Genomic DNA, 21,083 nt, shown 5'->3' with positions numbered 1-21,083 from the left:
TATCTCTCATTATCAATATCGATTAACTAGCTTATATTTCAGACATTAAATTTGTGAAATTGCATTCAAACTTCAGTGCAAATGTAAAGAATATCGAAATTCTTTAGTTTTTATACCCCAAAGTCGCTAAGATATTTTATTTTAAAAAGGCTCGAACTCATTGATTAATGCACAACTTATTTCTTAGTATACAATACCATTTATACCATTTATACAAAAATATGTTGTACTTTTATATTCCAAGTGGACAATTTAAGAATACAAAAAATACGAAAACCAGAGAAAGGGTTGAATAGGTTGAATAAACATAATCCTACAGAATACGATGCCATGTTAAGATGAATATATTGCGGTTTTAATATCTTTACCCAGAATTCACTGATTGTTATAATCAGGTACAAAGTAGATGGATTTAGCCCCGACATCTTACTTAATTTAGGAAAATGGAATGCTTTTCCGACATTTTGGAAAAGAGATGTTAAAACACAAACTAGTATTATTAGGTTTATCTATTATTCTTCATTTGCTTCACGTAAGCTAATGTATTGTTAATAATTCTTGGGTATATAGAGAAACATATATTTGCTTTTATTTTAAATGGTCTGACTCAAAGAATCAATGGGACAATGAATAAATGATCTCCTTCTCTCATGCACACTGAGCTAAATACTCCAGAAATGTAATCAACAAATGTTTATAATAAATTCACTCAAAGTACACATTGCGGATGCGTAATTCTATTTAAACGTTTCAATCGATTATATAACCAAGGCAATTTATTTTATTTAATGTATTTTAATCACATGAAATATTCTACAAATTGAAGTTGGCAATTATAAGCAAGACAATTCATCGGTTCGAGCTTCGACACGAAAAAAAAAAATTATTCGTTATCCACAATCGTTTCGTTTATCCCCGACGGAACTACTTTTTAGTATTGCTTCATCAGGGGGAAACTCGACCTACGTCGGGGTTCGAACTCGAGAACAACATGAGGCATAAAGGGAATGTAACCGAAAATATGAAAATTTGGGGTGAATATTTAAATAATCTATTATTTTTTCACATACTATAAACCTTTTTGGTTATTTTACAGTTTACTATAACCAAAATAATCGAGCGTGACGGTTAGTTGTTTTAAGGCGAAGCCCTTTACACTAATTCTGATGGGTCCCAAGGGTATGCACATAAAAAAGGTGGAATCTGCAGTTGCAAGCTTTGACGTTCGTTTATCGCTTAATTTAGTTTAAATTCCCAACTACTTTTAGCGTTGAAGATATGGTGAGGCCATTACAACTCTGGATTCTTTGGCAAAGTCTGCTGATGGTATTGATGGGTCTTAAAATAGCTATACAGAGAACCTGTCACCTTTTGAAATGCGTATCGGTAAAAATCTTATAAATTAGTAAGATTTATTGACCGCAAGCGGGTTAAAACTCAGTTTTGATTATGTAAAAAAAATGTTATTTAATAGATTTGTGCTAAAATAACTTCTTACACAAATCTCTCAACTTAATTTTATTACGGTATTACTATTACTATTCGTTTCCGTTTCAAATTTCTGCTCAAAATCAAAAAAACCTAGAACATATGTATGTAAGTCTTATAAGCTTTAATTTTGCATAGTTCAACTAGTATATTAAATTTAGAAAACTTGTATGCCAATTTACTGTTATTTGTAGCTGTAAATCATTATTTAAGAATAACCATTCTTATCCAAATTGCCACTACTATCACTATGACTAGCAAATATCTGAAACAAACTTGTTCTAAGTACACCAAATTATGTTTCTTAAGCTTCTTTGATTTACTAAAATAGACAAGCAAAATTAAGCAAGTTTTAGTTAACTTAACCAGCGGGCATACTAGTCTACGTTTTAAAATTGGTTGATCCTCCATTATATAGTCTTTTTTCTTCTAAGCGATTCCAATTCGAAGACTTTCAAAAATATTTAAAATCACCTTTTGAACCAGTGTTCAGTGAGACACTTGACATATAAATCTAAGCAGATGTTTGGATTCTTTTAGTACTTTGAATTCGTCATTGTCTTTAATTGTGAGTGGCATTTGTACAAAGGCCAAGGACGAATGTAATGTGATACAATTTGATTCCTTTGGCTCAATAAATATCAAGAATCATTGCAAAAAATTAAAAGACAAATGATTGGCCTCATTTGTGTGGGAAATTTGGCATGCAATTGCAGGGTTCATATAAAAGGGGGAAATCCGTTGCGAAATAAGTTAGTTGACAATAAAGCGATGTTCGAGGATATTCAGTTGATCCACATGAATGTAAAGATTCTTCGCTTTTGGGCCCTGTTGTACGATCACAATGTGAAGCGTTACATTTGCCTGTCTCTAAGCGTGTTCCATGTGGTGACCCAGTTAATGTATATGATGACCACCGATGAGGGCATAACTGGGATAATACGCAACGCCTACATGTTGGTCCTGTGGATAAATACCGTGCTAAGGGCCTATTTGCTTATACACGATCATGATAGCTATGTCAGACTGATTAATCAGCTGAAAGAAGCCTACTATGAGCTAATAAATCGAAAGGATGCCTACATAACGCGCCTGCTGGTCAAATTGAATCGCCAGGGGCAATTGATGGCCAAAGGGAATTTGTTTTTTGGTCTGCTCACCTGCATTGGATTTGGTCTGTATCCTTTGACCTCCAGCGAAAGGGGTAAGGGACTTGTAACTGAGAGTTAATTATCATGTTGAACCGTTCATGGGTTTTCAGTTCTGCCCTTTGGCAGCAAAATCCCCGGAGTCAATGAATACGCCACACCATACTATCAATTGTGGTACGTCTTTCACATGCTCATCACTCCGATGGGCTGCTGCATGTACATTCCCTACACCAGCTTGATTGTGGGCTTCATCATGTTTGGCATCGTCCGTTGCCAGGCGCTGCAGCATCGTTTGCGTCGCGTAGAATTGGCCAAGGAGGTGGCGGAGTGCATACGGTATCATCAGAAAATCATTGACTACATAGAAACCGTCAATGGACTTACTACGTATATATTTCTCGTGGAGTTTCTGGCCTTTGGCGCTTTGCTTTGTGCGCTTCTCTTCATGCTCATTGTGGTGAACTCCTCGGCTCATGTGGCCATTGTGTGTGCCTACATCAATATGATATTGGCACAGATATTCGCTCTATACTGGTATGCCCATGAGTTGAGGGAACAGAACATGGCCATAGCCACGGCTGCCTATGAAACGAAATGGTTTGCCTTTAATGTACACTTGAGAAAACATATTTTGCTTATCATATTAAGAGCCCAGCGACCAGCTTCTGTAAGTTGAAGTCAAATATTCAAAACTACGATATCTCTTACCCATTACCCAGCCATTTTGCATTTAACTATTGTTCTTTTTCAGATTCGCTTGGGTAACATACGACCTATCACCTTGGAACTGTTTCAGAATCTACTCAATACCACTTACACGTTTTTCACAATTCTTAAACGAGTCTATGGTTAAATAATAAATAATTCTTCTCAAGCAAAATGGCACATATATGTAGAACTAAGTAGCTTTAAGCACTTACCAAGCACAAAAAGAAAAAAATTAATGTTTTTTATTTAATATTACTAAAAATTAAATTGTATTTTAATTTGTTTGCCGTCATCCCGTCTTGCTGCGCATCATTTGCGGTTGCTTTTGGCACCCTGTAAACGTTTTTTAATGGGATATGCTCGGATTGTGCAATTAGACAGAAAAAAGTGAAGGAAACGTCGGTGAGAATATTGTTATTTATGTATTATCGACTTTTCACATGAGATTGCATTTCTCATAAAGCTTTTGGCTCTGGTAAATTGTAAATTTCTAAAAATTAATATAGGTAATGATCATAAAAATGGATATTATTATATATTTTGATATCACATAACAACTAACGTAACATCCAATTACCTAATAATGGATAATTTTGTATTTGTTGGAAAAGGCATTTTTTCAGTATTTCTAAGATAGATAATTTCACCACTAAAATTAATTAATGTAATCCTCAAAGGATTCTAGTCCTTATTGATTAACATCCAATGGAAAGTCTTGCAGAAATCTGAGATATAAGAACTTTTACGATCAAAAGAAAAGCATCTCGACTGTCCTGAGAGGAACTGAGACTTAAATTTTTTAGGCACCTGCAAAAATTTTAAAACGTACATCCCCTAATTATTTTTCATTTGACTCTACAAGTTTAAATATTAATAATTATTACCCAACGATAAAGCGTGGTGACTTGACGTCAAAGTTAGATTTTTTTTTGTATTTGTATGGAAGCCACATGAAGTTTATAGAAGAAGATTAAATACGTTTCGTATATAAATTTCCTTCTACATCTGAGATTAGTCAAGACATCTAGTATGTCCTTAAATCGTTTGTTATATTCCTCAGATACAAATTCATACATTCATTGAAAGAATTGTAAATATTTAAGCAAGATCCAAGATGTCATTTCTAAGTACACGGTAACTCAAAGTCTATATAACCAGACCTAACATCGTTTATTATTTTCCATAGAGTTTTGCTATGCATTTGCAACATTTATTTTTGTGTTGCAGCGGTATGTGGCAACTGAACGATAAAAAAATGTCAGTGCGTTAAACTTGTCAACGAGGGGGTGACAAGGGCGACGACTGCGAGTGCGGGTGCGGAGAAAAAATAAACTTTTGCCCCGCCAACTTTGACTTTGAGTGGCAGGCGCTGCCAACTCCTCGGTAGGTGCGAAAAGTATAAACGAAAAACCGAAAAAAAGGGGAAAAAATGGTGAAAAAGAAAATTACGCTTTAATTTGTTTGGGAAAAACAAATGTTGCAACTGACAATTAATGTATTAGCAATGCAAATAAAATAAATCACATACGTAGTAAATAAAAATGTTCTGTTAAATGAAATGGTTTGAATTTGCAATTTTTTGATCTCACTAATTTCATCGAAAATCATTTCATGGAGTCCACAGTTCATGAAAATCGTACGATGGTCTTTTTTAGATAATCAGTTATCAGTGCACTAAGCAAACCAGTTAATAAAATTCAGTTTGTGCAAAAAAAGAGAAATAGAATGCAGCCGAGACTGCCGTTGAAAATACATTTATGTATTTTTTTATTTCCCAAGAATGATATACAGTGATTATTTGATATTAAGAATTCAGGCAGGTGAGGCTTTTCTACTTTGAAACAATTATTTGTCAACGGTAATTAGTGATTTTAGTAAATAGTATTACATGGGGAAAGGAAGGAATATAGTTTCAGAAATAGATGGGGGAGTGGTATGGGGATATTATACTATAATTACCTAAGAAAGATTATTAAAATGGTGATTAGTCGACATCTCATGATTAGCTAGAAATTATTAGCTAGACGTGTAATTCGTTCTGCGACTGCTCGATTTTAATGTGTAATGTGTAAATCAGATGTCGAGTAATGCACGGTGCTCTTAAGATTACCTTAAGTATTTTTTTTAAAGTAATTTGAAGTCTTTTTAAGTGACATTTTGCCCTGTCAGTCCATACAGGAGCGTCATAAATGATAATTCCTTGGAAAAACGATGAAAAGTGGATAAGTTTGTTTTCTATGCTTAATCTCGGATTCATATTAATAAATGGGTAGAATGTACGGATCGTGATGTTTTTATTTTTGATAGTTGCATCAATATGACTTTTCAATTTAAGTTTTTTATCTAAGGTTATACCCAGGTATTTAACACTTGACTCCCATTTAACATCTGCATTACCTAAGTTTTTTCGACTCTACGATTTGGACGAATGGTTGGATTCCTATAATAGATTCTCTACAGGGTATTTGGTGTCTAAAACTACACACATGTTGGCAATTGGAATTTTGCACCTCTTCCAAAAGATCTTGACTAATTCAAAATTGTTGAACATATCAATACTGGACATAAATGGAACAGTTTTCACACCGTTTTTCTGTTTTTTAAAAAGAGTTTAATTTGGAGTTAGTATTTTTAGCGACACACATCTATTTCAAATACATCACTATTGATTTACAAAATATACACCAAAAGTCGATGCAAACACAGAATCGTTTCAAAATGTTTTAGGTGTTTCTGATTTAAAATATTCATGGTTTTAGAAATGCCAACGTTTCTAAATTGAAACATTTGACAATATTTAAAAATTAAAAACAAAAAAAAATGGCATATTCATTAAATTTCAATTTGGCAAAATAATTAAGTTGCCGAATGTAGCATGAACGCAAACTTTTTCTTCTTATTGGTCCAATTGGTCAACCTGTAGCAATAATAAATAATAATAATAATATATATTTAACAAGTGCTGAAATGCTATAAAAGGTCAAACCTCCCAACGAATACCCTACCCTCTGAGGTTCGACGTTGTCAAATTCGTTCTGCTCATCGGTTCGACGTTGTTAAATTTGTTCTACTCATCGGTTCGACGTTGTTGCGCTTTGGTTCGACCCAGCCCTTAGCACTTCCGACTGAGACATTAGCACTTCGATAGCCTTAGCACTTCCGATTTTGACCTTAGCACTTTTCATAGCCAAAAAAGCCAATTTTGACAGCCAGATTGACGGGAAATAAGCCGATGTTTGCGCGGTATTTTTAAAATCATTCATTTATTTCGCGAAACCCAATATTTTTCAATTTTTTTAAATTCTTCGAACGCTGGAATAAAGAGATAAAGCAACAACAGTTAAAGCGATACTTAATAAAAACAAAGCGACTAAGAAAGATTTGGGTTTATATTTTAATTATAAACTTATTTGGTAACTTTTTTGCTCTTAAGCAAAACTGAGCTCTCCATCAAGAAGCGTGTCTTCCCAACAGTCAAAAAGGTTCAAGTTCCAGCCGAATCCTTCACTCTCCCAGCGTTATGATAATATAGAATATTGGGTTGTATTTGGCAAAAAGGGACGTTGCAGATTGAGCAAGACAAGGACACCAATTTCCAAATGCAATTCGGATTATCAATTATCAATTAGTAAAATCCACTTTCAAAATTAAATTGCAAAAAAAAAGAAAGAAAAATGCCCGCTCAATTTTTTAAAGCGAGTGCTTAATTTTTTAAGGCGAATTGGCAACATTTGAAGGCAATTTTTAACGGCTTGGCGAATTCTGCACTGAGAAAAATATTGTATGTATTTTTTTTTTTTTATATATTTTATTTACATTATTATTATATATTATTATAAATATATTTACAATAGAAATAAAAAAATAAGTAAAAACTAAATTATAACTAGTTACGAATATTATTAAACTAAATTAGAACTAGTCTACTCACAAATATTAAACCATACAAAATGGTCAACTATGTTTTTAAATTCATTTTATTAACTTTTTAAACGAAATAACAATAAACAAAAACTTCATCGTGATACACGTATTATGCTACATAATTCTAGTTTATTAGATATTTCATTCTAGTGATAATGGCAACTAGATACCTTAAAAGTATAGAAATCTTTTACAGCTATGAGATACACTTATTGTGCTATAAAACAAATTCTCCAATGATTTCATTTAGGTATTTCAAGGCAAATCTAACTAATACCAAATACTGTTGAACAGCTATATTTTTGCAAGATTCCGATATTGACTTCGAAAGTAATTTAAGGTACCTAATTCTAAAAATGACAAATTTTTGGTTTGCTTCGAGGTATTCAAGTAAAGTCCTTTTTCTTTAGAAGCAACATAGTTTAAATAAACAATAGATTGGTTTGAAACTTCGTTTTCTTCCGATTTTTTGATAGTTGCTATAGGTACATCACCATCGAAAAATTTACATCGATCTATCGCACTTTATAAATTCCGTCGATACTATCGATGGATTTCCCACCTCTAATGAGAGTGGCAATAGTGGCGGAAAGACACACACGGAAAATAACAAATAATAAATATATTTAATAAAATTGATAAAATAAGTTATTAAGTTGGAGCTGTGTGAAATTCAAAATTGTTTAGTTATTATAAATTTTAGTAGAACGTATTTGTTAATATAAATAAAAAGTGAGTGTGCGATAATCGAATGAATCACAATAACGGCAAACGCAATATATATTTATTGTTATTTCAATTGTTTATGCTGATGCAGCTGCAGTGACATCCAAGACGACTTGGCCCCAGGATTGCACTTAATCTTAATTTAATACTTTTCGAAAAGTAGAAATAAGCCCGCGTATTACAAAATCATTAGAAATCGCCGCAAAAGCAGAGCAACAAAAAAAAGTGCGACCATTGCCTCTGTGTGTGTGTGCCTGTGTATGTGAGCCTTTCTGTGCGTGTGAAGAGTGCAGCTATAAAATTTTACCATAGCCTTCCCGCTCTGGCATGGTGTTATATGAGTACCAAAACAACACCCCAAAAAAGGGAATAAAGAGAGGCGCCGAAAAATGTTGCAAAAAAAAAAATAAAAAACCAAAGAAGCGAGTGCAAAAACGTAGAGTAAAGCATATTGCAGTGGGTGGGGGGGAATAAAAACGCAATAAATAACATTTCTGTTCGCACTTTAGATTTTGTGTTAGGTGTTTCGTTTTTGTTTGATTTTGTTCCGGCTTGTTTATGTAGAGAGCGAGAGAGAGTGAGAGAGGGAGACAATTGGCGAAAGAGAGTAAGTGAGAAAGGTAGAGACTGTTGCTCTGAGAAGCAACAAGTTATAGTGTGAAAAGTTGGTGAGGGGTTAAAAAGGGGGGGGAAATGGCGGTGAGGCAAAGAAATGCCAGCAATAAATTGAAATTTTTAAATATGTTTCTTCTGTGGCAATAAACGTGGCTTCAAGTTGGCATAGAATTACCTCTACATATGTATGTCGAGGTGTGTGTGTGTCAGTGTCTCTGTAACTGTATGTGTGTGCGTACGTGTGGAACAAGTGTGAAAATCAGAAGCAAGCCGATGCCGACCTCCAAGAGACGTTGCGTCTGCGCTCTGCTCTTAACTCAACTCAGCTCATACTCCCCCACGCACAGTTATTTCTGTTTTGTTTGCCTCTCCCCTGCCGCCGCCGACGCCCCTAAACGGGAGTGAAATGTAGCCAACGCCAATTAGTGACAAAATATACATAAATGACAAACACACACACATATCTACGAAGCAATGTTTATGCGTACGCAACATCACGAAATCGATTTAGATCGTTCTGTTAATTACAGCCCATTTAGACGATTTTAGGAGTTGGGGGATGTATCTTTCCTTTTACTCGAGTTAATTTTACATATTATGACGATAGGAAATACATACATATTTAGCTAGATCACCGCTTATCAGACACACACACACACACACAAAAGTTTCTCCGAACTCTGCTCAATTTTACTTCTCCCCCAATATGCATACATACAAATGTCACAACTTTTTAATACGCATAAACTTGCCTGAACAGGCACACGCATTGATGTGCAAATTAAGTGACAGTGTCCACACAAAAGAGGGGCACTACCACAACGAAAAGAAAAGTGCCGCCCAGTCTGACTAGGCGCGAAATGCAGAAAATAGCAACAAGTAGAAAAAAAAAGATAAAGCAGCTGTACAAGAAGAAGAAGAAGCGTTGTCGTTGTCGTGCAATTAAGACAGCGACACCAACAACAACAACAACAGTCAGCCAGCAAATGACAGCGGGATGTTGTTAATTTTAGCAACACCAGAGTTCCACTTTCACTTGGCGACACCCACCAAGCCACGCCAAGCCACGCCAAGCCATGCCACACCGCACTAAGAGAGAGAGACCTCCTATGACGGACAGGCGGCAAAGACACTTGCGCGGTTTTTGTCAAGATTTTTTGTAGTTTTAGTTAATCACATACACACACACACACACACACACAAGTTTGATGAACCCAAAGTACAAACAAACTAGCTGCATCAATGACATCATCAACAAAATTAACATCATGATCATCGCAATCTCTATCATCATTATCGTCACTCTCATTATCCTCATTAGCCTCATTATCATCATTGTTGTTATCATGATTTGTGTACATACATACGTAAATGTATGTATGTATGTTTGTTTGGGGCAGCGACAGCGAAAGTTTTCCAAATGCAGCTATCAAACAGAAGAGAAGTGACTCATTTTTAAGTACTTATGTTTGTATGTATGTATGTACAAGTGAAGTGTATGCATCTGTGCATCTGCATACTTATGTACGTAAGTCATCAAATGGCGAACCGAAACTCATAACGGTTAAGGTTACAATCAGCTGTTAATCGGTTTACGTTTAGCTAGAATTACGCTTCATAAATGAATTATGCATAGAAAAACAGGGCACAGAATCATCAGTATCCAAGATCAGAAGATCAGTATCCAAAAATTTCATAGGAATGTCCAAATAATTATATTTGTAGATACATATTTGTATTTCGTTCGATTATCCCATCGATATTTCTTTTTTCTACATTTTTACATTAAGTTTCTTACTAAAGTACTTACTTCTACATTAAATCATTGAGGATGGCAGCTTTTTGTTATAGTGGCCCGATTCAATTAGCCAATAAAAAGCATAAAACTATCTTTTATTACAGTAGCGTTCACATTGAAGGTCGTCAGTTTATTCCCACAGAATGTTACTTATGCTGATCAATAAAATATGTTGTTTACGGAGTCCAGAATGAATACTTTTCTGGGTAAAAACATCTTACTTTTTGTGTATACAAGAGTTGAAATTCCATAAAACAAAATATAAGAAGGTTTAATCATTAAACTTTAATGTTTTGGTAAAATTAAAAAAAAAATGCATTTCAATATTATATTATTATTCACAAATATATATTTCAGTATAGCAAAGAAACGTTTATAACCGAACCAATAATAGTAGACCAATTTTTGATTTTAGTAGTAAGTAATATATACCGAGCTTGGAATAAGAGACATTTATTGTCGTAGTATAAGGTAATGTGGATTTAAGACATTTCACTCAACATCTTTTATTAATTTTTATCGGCATAATATAGAAATATTTTATTATCTTATAAAATATATATGAAAATTATGAATTTCATTTGCATTTGACACTTTTATCTCATTTCTATTCGGTTCTATTCTGTTTCAAAAGTTAACCAAATGACTGTAGATTATAACATTGTGCTACCAATTTTTTCAAACCTTATTCTTCTTTTTGCCACTTTTTAATTAGAAGCCCTGCAGCCTCTTTGTTGTCTTCCCCCCTTTCCCTCTCCTGATTGTTAGGAATAAGAATTGCTTGAAAGGCAATGCATAAAGTAAAATCAACCAAATGACAAACAGAAAAAATACTTAAAGATTGGCAATCAAGCCTTAAGCCAATTTGTGGCCAGTTTTTTGCGGCACTCCTCTTTACCTCTACTCTGCCCCTTGTTATTGCGATAATCGTGATGTAATCCTCTGATCAATGCTAAAAAATTGTAATGAACAGACGTGGACAACATTTAAAGTTAACAAATTACAAACTCTTATTGACAATTGAATAACTAAGAAACAAAAAAGAGAACTGACAATCAACTAGATTAATATTTGCTTTACATATTATAACAAACTTCGATGACATTTCCATTTAGAATGGTACTAAGAAAAATCATCCATTATAACTAATGGAAAAGCTTAGCATTAAAAGAATAAGTCATAAAATTTGACGTCTGTTTATTTATGTGACCCATTTGGACATGATAAATGGGTCGATGGAATAGTTTTCAAAACTATTAATGTTAAAATTAGTTTAATAAAAGTTAAAAGAAATGATCGAACTTGAAACCATTTTATAAGCAAGTTGATTAATCAGTCTGAAGCTTCATTTCATTTCGTATAAAAAGCATGTTAAGCATTTCACTGTGTTTCGCTCAGATGTCGATATCGACGTTGACTACCCTGAATCACCACCCGCATTGCACAGCCGAATCATACCAATACAGATATATATGTATGTGTGTGTGTATATAGATGCATTTCCGTTTGTGTAAATGCAAGAATCTTATCGCCCGAAAGGGAGAAGAGACGACACCAAACAAACATCAAAGGCAAGTTCAAGTCAAAATCGAAAGAATTTGTTGAATAGTGTTAAATTTTTGGCATTTCGAAATTTTTAATAGAAATGCAAATTGCACCGCAATCTCAATTGCCAATGATAATAACTCAGGCATGGTAAATGCCAAGCCAAATGATGGGCAATAAGAATAATAATGATGTTCACAATCATGATGATGATGATGATGATGAGCAGCAACGAGATGCGATTGCTAAGAAAATTGAATTTTGCCTAAGATGATTTAATTTTCTATTAATAAGTTTGACCTTCACCGGCTGCTGCTCCTCTCTGTCTCTCTCTCTCTCTCTCTCCCACTCTCTGTGTTTGTGAGAAACAAATTTTCACCACCGACAAAACGAAAGTGTTTTGGCTCATAAATAACTAAATAGTATATCTATATATAAATATATAAAGACGTATCTGTGTGGCAAAGGTAAAAGGAAACTACATTTCATTAACGAAACCTGCTTCGACTATCGATTTGAAGTATACCCACTTTAAACACACACTATGTACCTATCTCTTGCGGGTTTTTGGGTTGATATTTCTTTATCAGCAGATAGTCGCACCAGTAGAACAGACTGAACATTCATTTGTTATGGCCAACACCCACCTCTGAGCCAAAAAAAACCACTCACCTTGTGGCCAAAAAAGAAAAAGAAAAGAAAACCAAAATACAGAACGAAGAAAAATAAAACAAAAGACCACATACGATAAATGATTCGTCCATGCCGTCGTTTTTACCAGGTCAATGACAAATATTTTAAGCATAATAACCATAATAATTTTTATGACACTTTTTCTGATTAAAAACCAGACTAAAATATGTTTCTGCAGTTTTGTAGCCCATCCCAGTCGGACAAAAGTATTTAATATTATTTGTTATTTTTTGTTGTTGACTTTTCAGTTATCGAGAAGTTTTTTGTTGTTATTCTTGTTTGTTTGTTCATTTTTGCCATAATTCACGTGTTGGCAGGCAATTTTTTATAGTGCCCAATGATGATGTCATTGGGTTTGGGAGTTGATGAGTTTTGATTAATTCGGCACGTTTATTTTGCCCCCTTTTGCTAATGCTTAATTAAACACTGTCATAAAGTTGGTGAAAAGAGTGAGAAAGGGGAAAGGTGAAAGCGTTCTATTGAACTATTTTCCGGGTTTGTCGATAGTCACCTAAAAAAGAGAGAAGAATTTATAAAGTCTTGTTGAATGGTAGCCCAATGAATAATAACTTCAATATATGGTTAAAATGATAGAGATACTTACATATAGGGTAGTTAATCTTTGACTACCTAAGCCGAATTTGGCTTCCGGTGTCAGTTGCAAAATATATTATAAAACAATTTTCGATTTTAGGGCAAATCACTTTTACGCCACATTCATTCAGTCATTTATTCATATTGATGTTTCTTTTGTTTTCTTGTATAAATTTGCATGCGAAATTTACTAAACAATTTGCTGAGTTTGCTGAATTGTTTAGAGGGTTAACTAATATAGGCAAGTTTCAGTGTCTGTTTATATTAATGTGAAATGTAAAAAATGTCAAAGGCTTGGTCGATAAAATATGTTAAATTTCGGTCTTTCTCTCACCGAGTTTTGGCGCAGTATTAACTCAGTAGCGCTTCTATCGGTTGATTTTTATTTTCCAGTGCCCAATAAGCAGACTCTTTATCAAACGTCGTTAAAATGGGGGAGGAAACAATTTTATGGTTTTTATTTTGACGGCTAGTACCAGCTAAAATATATGTTTTTAATCGATCTTAAGGTAATGAATCAGTTATATACATAAGCAAGGGATTGACTGGGTCAACAAGTTCTCAAATTAAATAGATCCATCATGATAACTTTCCCTCTCTCTGTTATAGTTTCTTATCACTGAAAATATTAATCACTAAGATTAAGTATTACGAAAGTGAAAAAAAACAAAGCCGATTAACGACTTTTTATGGTGGAACTTAATTAATCAAGACTAAACTGAACAATATGAATTTAATCGACAAAAGTTTTAAAATCTTTATATTATATGAGGGAATTCTTTCTGATTTGGCTTTATGCGCTTACTTGATCCGAAGTTTCGTACGAAAAATCTACCATAAAAAGCTTAGCTTCTTGCATTCTGATACTGATCCGGAATATATATAAATTATGTGGTCAATAACCTCGTTAGCATATAAATGGTTCGTCATGTTTCGTGTTTTACTTTAAAATTGATTATTCACATCAACTGGGAACTGATGTAGGTTTGGGATTGGGATTATGAATTGTGAATAATGAATTGATATTGTTTTAAGATTTATGGATTGAAGCTGCAACTTTATTAGTTAAAACAAATTATTAAATATTTTTATATGTATGATAATAATTGTTTAATTTTCTCTTTACAGATTTTTTTGGAAATCATCTTTTTTGGTTGTGCAGAATTTCGTCAAAAATTTCAAGTGAAAGTCCCTAAACCCAACTTGGCCCAAAGAAAACACGACAAAGAGAAATTTGTAGTAGAAGGAAGTAGTATATAGAAGATGTCATTTCGTGTAGTCCGCAGCTCAAAATTTCGTCATGTTTATGGCCAGGCTCTGAAACGTGAGCAATGCTATGACAATATACGAGTCTCAAAATCCAGCTGGGACTCCACATTCTGTGCCGTCAATCCGAAATTCTTGGCCATCATTGTGGAATCTGCGGGCGGTGGAGCATTCATCGTTTTGCCACACAATAAAGTGAGTGAGTGAGTGAGGAAGTTGGATGAGTGATTCCCCCCGACCCACTCTCATGAAACCTATTTTGGATATGCATTTCTGGGTATTATTTTAAGACAGACAATAGCCAATTGTTGGCAGAGGACTCATCTAAAGGGAGAAGGGGGCAAGGGGAAAAAGTGGCGGTTATCTATATATAGCGACGATTTTTTTCTATTTTTTTTTGGCGGAAAAAGTTTTGTGGCCATTTGTAGGCTTGTAGTTGCTGCCTCTGCCGCTGCGAATGACGTCGACATCGATGGGTGCTACTGCTTAAATTTGGCTATAAATAGTTATACCATTTCTATATAGATTTCGATACACATATATATATATACTTATATGGGGAGGAAGAGAGTGAGTGTGAGAGAGTGAGCGAGGGAGAAGATGAGCGATCTTATCTCTCCCTCTCACTTCGGCGCACTTTTGTAATTTGGCTTCTGGCCAACATGACAAACCAAATTGTCTAATTTTAACAGAAAATAAATACATATACAAAAATCAAGCAACAACAAAAAGAAAACACAAAACAGCACCAAAAATTATATTCAAAAATTATATATTGCTTACACAAATAATTTCTTACTCTTTCCCCTCAAATTAAGCCACATGCGCATCCGTTCATTCGGTGCCCCCCCTTTGGCCCACTCACCAGAAAAAACTTTTTTTTGCGGGTTGTTTGTTCTGGAAAAATTTAGTATGCAAAATGCGTATGAGAAAGTCGTCTACGCCCCGCCGTCAAAACGATCAAGTGACGATTTTTACATATATAGAGCAGCTTTCACACGATTTAATTTATAAGATAAGAAGGTAACCCAGAAAAGTGCGGGGGGCTATGGTAATGAGATATGGTCTTTTCTTTTTCAGACCATCCCAGACTTCTTTATTAATTACAATATTTCACGCACCTGCTGTCCGTCGTCATCAGTGGTTCATTCGGCCGTTCTATTTGGCTTGCCATTCACCATGAAATTGTAGATTAGCAAACCAAAAATAGTTCCAGTTGGATTAGGAATAACACCATGAAATCAAAGTCGATCTTAAAGGCGTATTTGGTTAGGTTTAAATATTTAATCTCATTTCACAGTTTCTTTTAAGTGCGCTTAAAGTCCTACTAAAACGCAGAACTATTTCGACTGATGTTATAGCAGCTTCTTGTTCATACTTATGTATAATCATTCTTTTATTGTTGGTACAATTAGCATGTAACTTCAGTTATAAAGGCACAGAGGTTTTCAAGCTAAGGCTCCATTACCCTTTCTGGGAAAACTATATAATGATGGGGACTAAATGGATCAGCGGAGAATGTTATGCTTCATATGTATATAAGTTTCTCCCTTATGTTAACGTCTTTAATAAAGAATAAAGATAGACAACAAAATATTTATATATATAATCTGAAGGTTCAAGTTCAGGAATTTTAACAAGACTGAAGTTACCTCAATTTTGAAAAATGAAAACAGTTTAGATCTCCCCATTAAACGACGCTGACATCTAAAATAATTTTCCCTAAAAACGCTTGGCAATATGCGATGAAACACACGTATATCGAAATCGGAAATAAAAATAAATCCATGACCTCAGGCCTGAGAAGACCCAAAATGAATAAATAAATAAATGATCAATTTAATACATTTTGGAATCTATTATAATATGTAATCAATATTAACCATAGAATCCTGTAAACTCAATTCAGTTTGTAGAAGCGATTTCATGAAGAATTTAAATTGATTTTACATGACTTCGTCTAGGTTTTCTAATGTCAAGACAATTAACCGAAACTGTTTAATCAATCAATTTTCGAACTATTTCGCCACAATTCATTATAAAACAAAAGCGCAATATTAGACCCTGATTTCTATTAAAATGTGTTTTAAAATAAAAAAAATTAGATATTTTCATCATTCTGAACTTAAGTTCTTATTAATTTAATGCAGCATTGCAAATCTTTACATCAGTTTAGACCAAAGATATGACAAACTAACAATTTACAATGACTTAGTGACTGCGTTGGCAGTCTTGGGCTTTAATTGACTTGGGCTAAAAATAGATGTGCAAAAAAGAAAAAGAAAAGCAAATTAGGCCATTAGGTGGAATGTCGTCATCTGGTTAATCAGTTTAATAGCAATGTCGTGGAATCTCGTATTCTGCAGGTTGGACGCATCGCTGCCGATCATCCATTGGTGGGAGGACACAAGGGACCAGTTCTCGACATCGCTTGGTGTCCGCATAATGACAATGTCATAGCCTCTGGCTCAGAGGATTGTGTGGTCAAAGTGTGGCAAATACCCGATGGAGGATTGTCCCGTACATTAACCGAACCCGTGGTGGACTTGGTCTTCCATCAGCGTCGTGTGGGTCTAGTTGTGTGGCATCCATCGGCTCTTAATGTATTGCTGACGGCAGGTTCTGATAATCAGGTAAGTGGAATTTAATTATAATAAATTTCCTTTCTCATTAAGACTAATTAATTGTGGTTTTGTTTTTCAGGTGGTCATTTGGAATGTCGGCACTGGTGAGATTCTGGTTCATATTGACTCCCACCCCGATATTGTGTACAGTGCCTGCTTCAATTGGGATGGCTCCAAGTTGGTGACCACATGCAAGGACAAGAAAATCCGCATCTATGATCCACGCACAGCGGAACTCGAAAGCGAAGCTATGTGCCATGAGGGCTCAAAAGCCACTCGGGCAATTTTCCTGCGGCACGGACTGATTTTTACCACTGGATTCAATCGCAGCTCCGAGCGTCAGTATTCATTGCGTGCCCCAGATGCCTTGAACGAGCCCATTGTCATGGTGGAGCTGGACACATCGAATGGTGTGATGTTCCCCCTGTACGATGCGGACACAAATTTGATTTACTTGTGCGGCAAGGGTGATTCGGTTATACGATACTTTGAGGTCACACCGGAGCCACCGTTTGTGCACTATATCAACACATTTCAGACCACAGAACCTCAGCGTGGTATTGGTCTGATGCCGAAACGCGGCTGTGATGTCACCACCTGCGAGGTAGCCAAATTCTATCGGATGAACAACAATGGTCTTTGTCAGGTCATCTCGATGACTGTGCCCCGCAAATCGGACCTGTTTCAGGAGGATCTCTATCCGGATACACTGGCCGAAGATGCGGCCATTACGGCCGAAGAGTGGATGGACGGCAAGGACGCCGATCCCATAACATTCTCGCTCAAAGTAAGTCCAGCGTTGCCACTAACCACTGCTGCCCATATATAAAACAGGTAACGTTGGGAATACAGCGCTCCCATGCTGGGCGCCTTAGGAAGATGTTGTTCCGCCTTCCTGTGGGCCAGCTGGAATGGAGCGTACAAGATTTTTTAGGGACAATATGGATAGGCATCCATGGCATGATTTCTGCGTGTGCGTGCTGCAAGTGGCAACGTGACTCTAAATTGTGAGAGGCAGTCACTGCCCTTGGGCAAGCACTTTTTCGAGCAAATGTATTCCAACGGCTTCTTTCGCTAAATGTGTATATCCTTCTACGTTGCCCAACTGTTGTTTAGAGTGGCTACCAGTTGGTGTTGCTTGGCTTGCATTTGTATATCTCTCTCTACACACACGTACTCCATATACACATATGTTTATATTTGCGAATAATCTCTGTAACTCGTCTGCGCCCATACATCCAATCTGCTTTTGCCTTATAACACGCACGACGCGGACCGCTTGCTGTTGTGTTAATTGTTTCTCGTTGTGTCCCCGTTCCCCTTCCCCCCTCTGAAACGAACAGATATTCTAATAAACCTAATTAGGATCGTGTTTCCATTGTACAGGGTGGCTATGTATCCTCATCGGCCAGCAAATCGCTGTCCGTCAACAAGAAGGCCAATATTCTCAACAAGCCAAGAGGAGCAAGCGGAGCTGGAGCTGGCAGCAGTAGTCCGAGCGGGGGCAATCATTCATCGGCGAATAACAATGAATCCAATGATGGTGTCGCATCCGGTCCAGTATTTATCTACACGGTATGTTAACAAGCGACATTAACTCTGATAAGAAAGTATTTAAAATAGTTTTAAAAATTACAAATGACTCAAAAAATTTAAAAGCCTTGAAACTATTTTTGCCAAGGAGTACTTATATATAGCCAGAATTAACTAATGGTTGAAACGAAATGCATTCTATAGCAGCAAATTCTGTCCATTCCAAACTATCGACTAGCGATAACGCCTCCTGTAAAGAAAGTGTCGACCTTTAAAAAAAGGAACCAAAAACAGAAAATGTTTCTACAGACAATAAATCATTTCATGACTCAATACATTACCTTGAATGTATTTTATGCAGTATATTAGGAAATATGCATTTTCAAACTAATTTTAAGAGCTTCAATGTATTAATTTTTCAAACCATTACAAGAATCAAGAACACACAAGAATACATGCCTAAAAACGAATAATTTTGAACTCTAAGAGAGAAACAAACCACTTACGAATTTCCTCGTTATCCTATAAAGCTGACAACCGTATAAGGTAACTTATAGAAACTTTTAGCTTAATTAACACAGGGACTTAATATCAATCTCTCTTAATATCAACCAGATAGTTAGATAAAAAACTTGACCTTTTTTCTAAATTAAACACAGACTTATGTATAAACATATGTACATACTCAGAGCAATGTTAATGAATAGTTACTAAATTCATTTATATATTCCTCACATATAGGAAAAAGAACATCGCAATATTCTGGATGAAATTCGCAAACTGAAGGCCATCATAGTGAAGCAAGAGAATCGACTACGTGCCGTAGAGGCCAAGACCAATGCGGGCAATGGTGATGAGACGGATGCACGCAACAAGAATGGCAGTGCAGGAAGCAGCAATCAGCCAGCGGCGTCCGCGGCAGCTGCGTCCTCGGCGGACAGTCAAAGTGCCAATGATCATGCGTCGTCGAAATCGGCGACAGCGGAGCATGAGGACGATTAGATAGGATCTTGGGTTGGGGAGAGAGAGTGAGAGATGGAAAACTGCTTGTAGAAGCTCGTCGTTGTCGTTATCGCTAAAAAGAAAACCTCTTTCTAAAAAAAACAAAAGAAAAACACCAACAAAATAAAAGAAACCAAATCATAAATGATTTATTATTTCGCGTCTATGTTTATGATTTCGATTATTTATTTTATGTAATTTTTAATTAATTAGTAATGTCGTGTACACTTTTTTAATACGAGCGAAATCAGGAGAGTAGTAGCAAGCAAAGAGAACATCCTGCCAAAAAATATATATCAAAACCTAACGAACTACCTACAGTTTGCGCCCAAAATCAAAATGCAAAAATAAAAACGAAATTTTATGTAAATTTTAACAAAACAAGAACACAAGGCAAAGCATAGACTAAAATTGAATGCAATCATCGTAAAATAAAAAATCATTATCTATACCTATATATACATGCATGCATCTACAGAAATTTTTGATAAATAACCATTTGTATACCTTTCTATCGAGACATTAAACATATACATACATACTCTATAACATGACAATAGTTTTTAAAAATTGATATTGATCCGTTGTGTGTATATAGCCTTTGCTAATGCTCGGACAGATCCATAAATATGTTTTTATCATGCTTTTTCTAAAAACAAAATATAAAAAAAAAAACAATTTTCGTTCTAACTAATAATAAGTTGTATTTTGTAATAATAATAATAATAAAAAACAAAAACGAACCATTATAAACCAACGAACCCATTTATAAAATGATTATAAATCTTTTATTTCAATTATTAGTTCCGTTTTCATTGTTTCAAACGAATTATTGTTTTGTTTTCTGCAGTGAAAGAGCTACTACTACTGCACATAGCCTACCGATTTTTATAATACTATAATGTATTTTATATACAATTCGATACTGAATAAAATAATACAGACAATACAATCAAAAACAATTGAAACCCTTTTTTTATTCGATGCAATAGTCTATGTAAATCTGTGTATATGCTGATGAAATTTAATTTAATGAAAATCTAGTCACCCGATCTTAATAAAAATAGTCAAAAATAATCACAATAGTTTAAAAAACAACGAAGTTACTTGGAAAAGTCACTGTTCATGACTTTTCCATTTGTATGGGAGCTATGTATATACATATATCATATAGTGATCCGATCCGGCTGAATCCGTGATATACAAACTGTGAGTATACACAGATCCAAATCCTAATTTCGATCCAGACGGACCGATGGCCGGACATGGCACACTGAAAAAATATGTGTAACTAGCAATTTGTACCGTTAAACGGAAGGTTTGGAAGCAAACCAAAACGCAGTAACATTTTTCCAATGTGCATAGAAAATATGTTTGTTTTGGAATCAATCTACATAACGGGTAAGCAGGTGAAAA

General features: G+C 35.1%; 2 protein-coding genes and 1 long non-coding RNA gene across 4 annotated transcripts; 2 read left to right on the top strand and 1 right to left on the bottom strand.

The window, feature by feature from the left end:
• The first annotated feature begins 2,259 nt into the window (after nt 1–2,259).
• On the top strand, nt 2,260–3,492 carry LOC6642198 (odorant receptor 49b). Its single transcript, XM_002065661.1, has 3 exons — nt 2,260–2,692; nt 2,750–3,306; nt 3,391–3,492. The coding sequence occupies exons 1-3, from the start codon at nt 2,260–2,262 to the stop codon at nt 3,490–3,492; spliced, it is 1,092 nt and encodes a 363-aa protein (XP_002065697.1).
• A 4,344-nt stretch (nt 3,493–7,836) lies between these two features.
• LOC6642199 (coronin-1C-A) lies at nt 7,837–20,629 on the top strand. 2 transcript variants are annotated; one of them, XM_015178401.3, is made up of 6 exons: nt 7,837–8,003; nt 14,371–14,703; nt 16,875–17,141; nt 17,212–17,919; nt 18,498–18,707; nt 19,407–20,629. In XM_015178401.3, exons 2-6 carry the CDS (start codon nt 14,506–14,508, stop codon nt 19,665–19,667), a joined length of 1,644 nt encoding a protein of 547 aa, XP_015033887.1. In that variant the 5' UTR covers nt 7,837–8,003; nt 14,371–14,505; the 3' UTR covers nt 19,668–20,629. The 2 variants fall into 2 exon arrangements, with proteins under 2 accessions (XP_015033887.1, XP_002065698.1); XM_002065662.4 differs by having other exon boundaries at nt 7,838–8,003; nt 18,519–18,707.
• LOC124459943 lies at nt 15,773–16,230 on the bottom strand. The gene is made up of 2 exons (XR_006953898.1): nt 16,161–16,230; nt 15,773–16,071 (listed from the first exon to the last, which is right to left on the bottom strand). It is a non-coding gene; the product is annotated as an uncharacterized LOC124459943 (long non-coding RNA).
• Nucleotides 20,630–21,083: the final 454 nt, after the last annotated feature.

Source organism: Drosophila willistoni, assembly GCF_018902025.1.
Source record: "Drosophila willistoni isolate 14030-0811.24 chromosome 2L unlocalized genomic scaffold, UCI_dwil_1.1 Seg168, whole genome shotgun sequence".
Classification (NCBI taxonomy): Eukaryota; Metazoa; Arthropoda; class Insecta; order Diptera; family Drosophilidae; genus Drosophila; species Drosophila willistoni.
This window is presented reverse-complemented; position numbering and strand designations above follow the sequence as displayed.

Excerpts from the sequence above, each read along its gene's own strand:
- LOC6642198 (XM_002065661.1), top strand. The coding sequence starts at position 2,260 with ATGTTCGAGGATATTCAGTTGATCCACATGAATGTAAAGATTCTTCGC. Across the intron at positions 2,693-2,749 it reads TTTGACCTCCAGCGAAAGGG|TTCTGCCCTTTGGCAGCAAA; the intron begins GTAAGGGACTTG and ends ATGGGTTTTCAG. Across the intron at positions 3,307-3,390 it reads GAGCCCAGCGACCAGCTTCT|ATTCGCTTGGGTAACATACG; the intron begins GTAAGTTGAAGT and ends GTTCTTTTTCAG.
- LOC6642199 (XM_015178401.3), top strand. The coding sequence starts at position 14,506 with ATGTCATTTCGTGTAGTCCGCAGCTCAAAATTTCGTCATGTTTATGGC. Across the intron at positions 17,920-18,497 it reads CCATAACATTCTCGCTCAAA|GATCGTGTTTCCATTGTACA; the intron begins GTAAGTCCAGCG and ends AAACCTAATTAG. Across the intron at positions 18,708-19,406 it reads GTCCAGTATTTATCTACACG|GAAAAAGAACATCGCAATAT; the intron begins GTATGTTAACAA and ends CCTCACATATAG.